Raw genomic sequence first — 2876 nt, 5'->3', positions numbered from 1 at the left:
CCCGCCTCTCTCCCTTTTTCCCTCCCTCCACCCTCCCCCTCTACATCCGCCCTCCAGGTATCGGCCTATTCCTCCACGAGCTAGAGAAGGCAGGGCATCTAGAGGACACGCTGATTATGTTCACGGCTGACAATGGTATTCCTTTCCCTAACGCCAAGACGAACCTCTATGAGCCGGGCATGGGAGAGCCCATGATGATCTCTCTACCACAGAACAAAAACTCCTGGGGACAGGTGAGATATATGGAGAGAGTGAGAGAAAGAGAGAGAGAGAGAGAGAGAGAGAGAGGAAGAGAGAGGGAGAGAGATAGAGAGAGGGAGAGAGAGAGATGGAGGGAGAGAAAGGAAGAAAGAGTGAGGGAGAGAAACGGGAAAGAGAAATACATGCCGATCTTCCCGTCTCCCAACTCTCGGTTTTCTGACGCACTAGCCACCACTATGCACTCACCAATACCCTCCTCTTTAACGACCTAGTTCTCTGACACACTAACAAGCACTTTGGACTTCCTTTTCCTTCTTCTATGTCCCAGATCTCCCCGCCCACTGACCAGCACCATACACTTCTACGCCAACCAAGGAGATTAACCCAGTCTTTTCTGTTTTATGTCCCAGTTCTCTGACGCACTACTCAGCACCATAAACGCCCCCTCCCTCCCCACTTTTTATATGTCCCAGTTCTCTGACGCACTACCCAGCACCATAAACGCCCCCTCCCTCCCCACTCTTTATATGTCCCAGTTCTCTGACGCACTACCCAGCACCATAAACGTCCCCTCCCTCCCCACTCTTTCTATGTCCCAGTTCTCAGACGAACTAGCTATCACTATGAACTTCCCCACACCCCATCTTTCTTTTGTCTCAGTTCTCTCGCGCACGAACCACCACCATAAACGCCTCCTCCTCGACGCTTTTTTTCATATTCTATGCCCCACTTTTTCGACTTACTACGAAGGACATTATAAACTCCTTGCGCACTGCCCAGCACTATAACCCCCCCTCCATTCTCTTCCCACGTTCCAGTTCTCTGACGCACTAGCCAGCACTATGGACTTCACCCCCACCATCCTGGACTGGTTCGGCGTCCCTTACCCAGACTACACTCTCAACGGTCTGAAGGTCAGCCTAACAGGACGCTCATTGCTTCCCCTGACGTCATCGCATCAGGGGGCGGGACAGGATTTTACTGTGGCGTATAGCAGTCATGACTTCCATGAGGTGAACTGGGGTTTGAATGTCATTTTTTGCCTGGTTAATTTTGTCCCCATCTGGGCATAAGAACAGGGACTAACGGCCTTTATATCGACAAACAGCATTGGCTGATTATAATAGAATAACTAAAATACATTGATTAATTATTTACTAAAGAATAATAATATTTGAATGAATGAATTGATTAATTCATTATAATGGAATAACTAGGAAAATACATTGATAAAACCGAATAATACAGTTTAAATGATGATATTTTATACAATGATTGATCGATTAATACAGCATAACTATAGACCTATCAATTAATTGATTAATGAATCAATACAGAATTTTCGAAAGCTAATTGATTATAAAATATGCTTTTATAAGTATATGTATATGATTAGCCTATAAATATTCTATCCAGCAGAGCCACCGACTGAAGAGTCTTTATGCCATTCCCTAAGGAGTATGTTGTTATGCACAGAGGAATTGTAAATTGGCTGATTTTTCATTGTCATGCTTATACTGTGCCGGAACAACATAGGGGAACTACTGCTTTTTTCTTTTCTCATCCTTACTATCGTCATTTTCCTCTACTTCTTTTGTATGTTTGTCACTCTCTTGTGAACTGCTATTTCCGGGGTGCCTTGATTGTCGAAGCAGGCTGTTTGCTGTTGATGCTAGAGAGGTGAGCTAAGTAAGCCTAATTCCCCGTTTGGACTTCTTTGTTGACATCGTCCCCTTTGCGCATATATAACCTTGTGCAGTTGTGAGCGCCGGAAAACTTTACTAAAACTAAACTTACTATCCAGTAAGGACGTAATAATAGTTTAATACCCATGTTCATCTGTCTCATGATAATAGCCTAGAATACATGGTATTTTGCTCCGTGTCGAGATAGCTGGCGTCTGTGGTGAAACGATTAGGCACTTCGCTGTCGCATGCAGTAGACCCAAATTCGATTTCCGAGTAGGGAGAACTGTTATCGAGTGTCTCGATTGCATCTTTCTCACTCCGGGTTGGCTCTGACAGACAGGATCAGAAACACATCACCTAAATGATCTAGACTGTGTCGACGGAGGTGTAAAAACGGCAACATCATGATGGCATATTTCACATGTCCGTATGCCCCGAAATGACGTTGTAAACATGCCCGTCTTTTCCATGATGACGAAGTACAAATGCACGTCTGTGGCATGATGACGTAACACAAATGTCCGTCAGTCCAATGATGGCGGAATACACATGTCCACTTGTCTTATGATAATGTAATACAAATACATGTATTTTGTTTGCCCCATGGTTACGTCCTGCGATGTCGTAATAGAGATGCTGGTTAGGCCCACAATGACGCAGTGCACAATGACGTGTGTTTGTTCCACAGTGACGTAGTACGCATGTCCGTATGTCCACAATGACGTAGTACACACGATGTCCAATGATGACGTAACACACAAGTCCATCTGTCCACAATGAAGTAGTACACATGATGTCCAATGATGACGTAACACACAAGTCCGTCTGTCCACAATGAAGTAGTACACATGATGTCCAATGATGACGTAACACACAAGTCCGTCTGTCCACAATGAAGTAGTACACACGATGTCCAATGATGACGTAACACACAAGTCCATCTGTCCACAATGAAGTAGTACACATGATGTCCAATGATGACGTAAC

The 2876-nt window shown here is 44.6% G+C and overlaps 1 protein-coding gene across 1 annotated transcript in view; it reads left to right on the top strand.

Annotated features, from left to right (window-relative positions):
• Positions 1 to 2876, top strand: part of LOC101861143 (N-sulphoglucosamine sulphohydrolase) — a 15052-nt gene that overhangs the window by 10444 nt on the left and 1732 nt on the right. Inside the window, exons 7-8 of the mRNA XM_035971283.1 lie at positions 58 to 233; positions 1020 to 1214. Coding sequence (XP_035827176.1) covers positions 58 to 233; positions 1020 to 1214 — 371 coding nt within the window. The remainder of the gene's footprint in view (positions 1 to 57; positions 234 to 1019; positions 1215 to 2876) is intronic.

This window comes from Aplysia californica, unplaced genomic scaffold (assembly GCF_000002075.1).
Source record: "Aplysia californica isolate F4 #8 unplaced genomic scaffold, AplCal3.0 scaffold00411, whole genome shotgun sequence".
NCBI lineage: Eukaryota > Metazoa > Mollusca > Gastropoda > Aplysiida > Aplysiidae > Aplysia > Aplysia californica.
The sequence above is the reverse complement of the archived record's forward strand: the minus strand, read 5'-3'. Positions and strand labels throughout refer to the sequence as shown.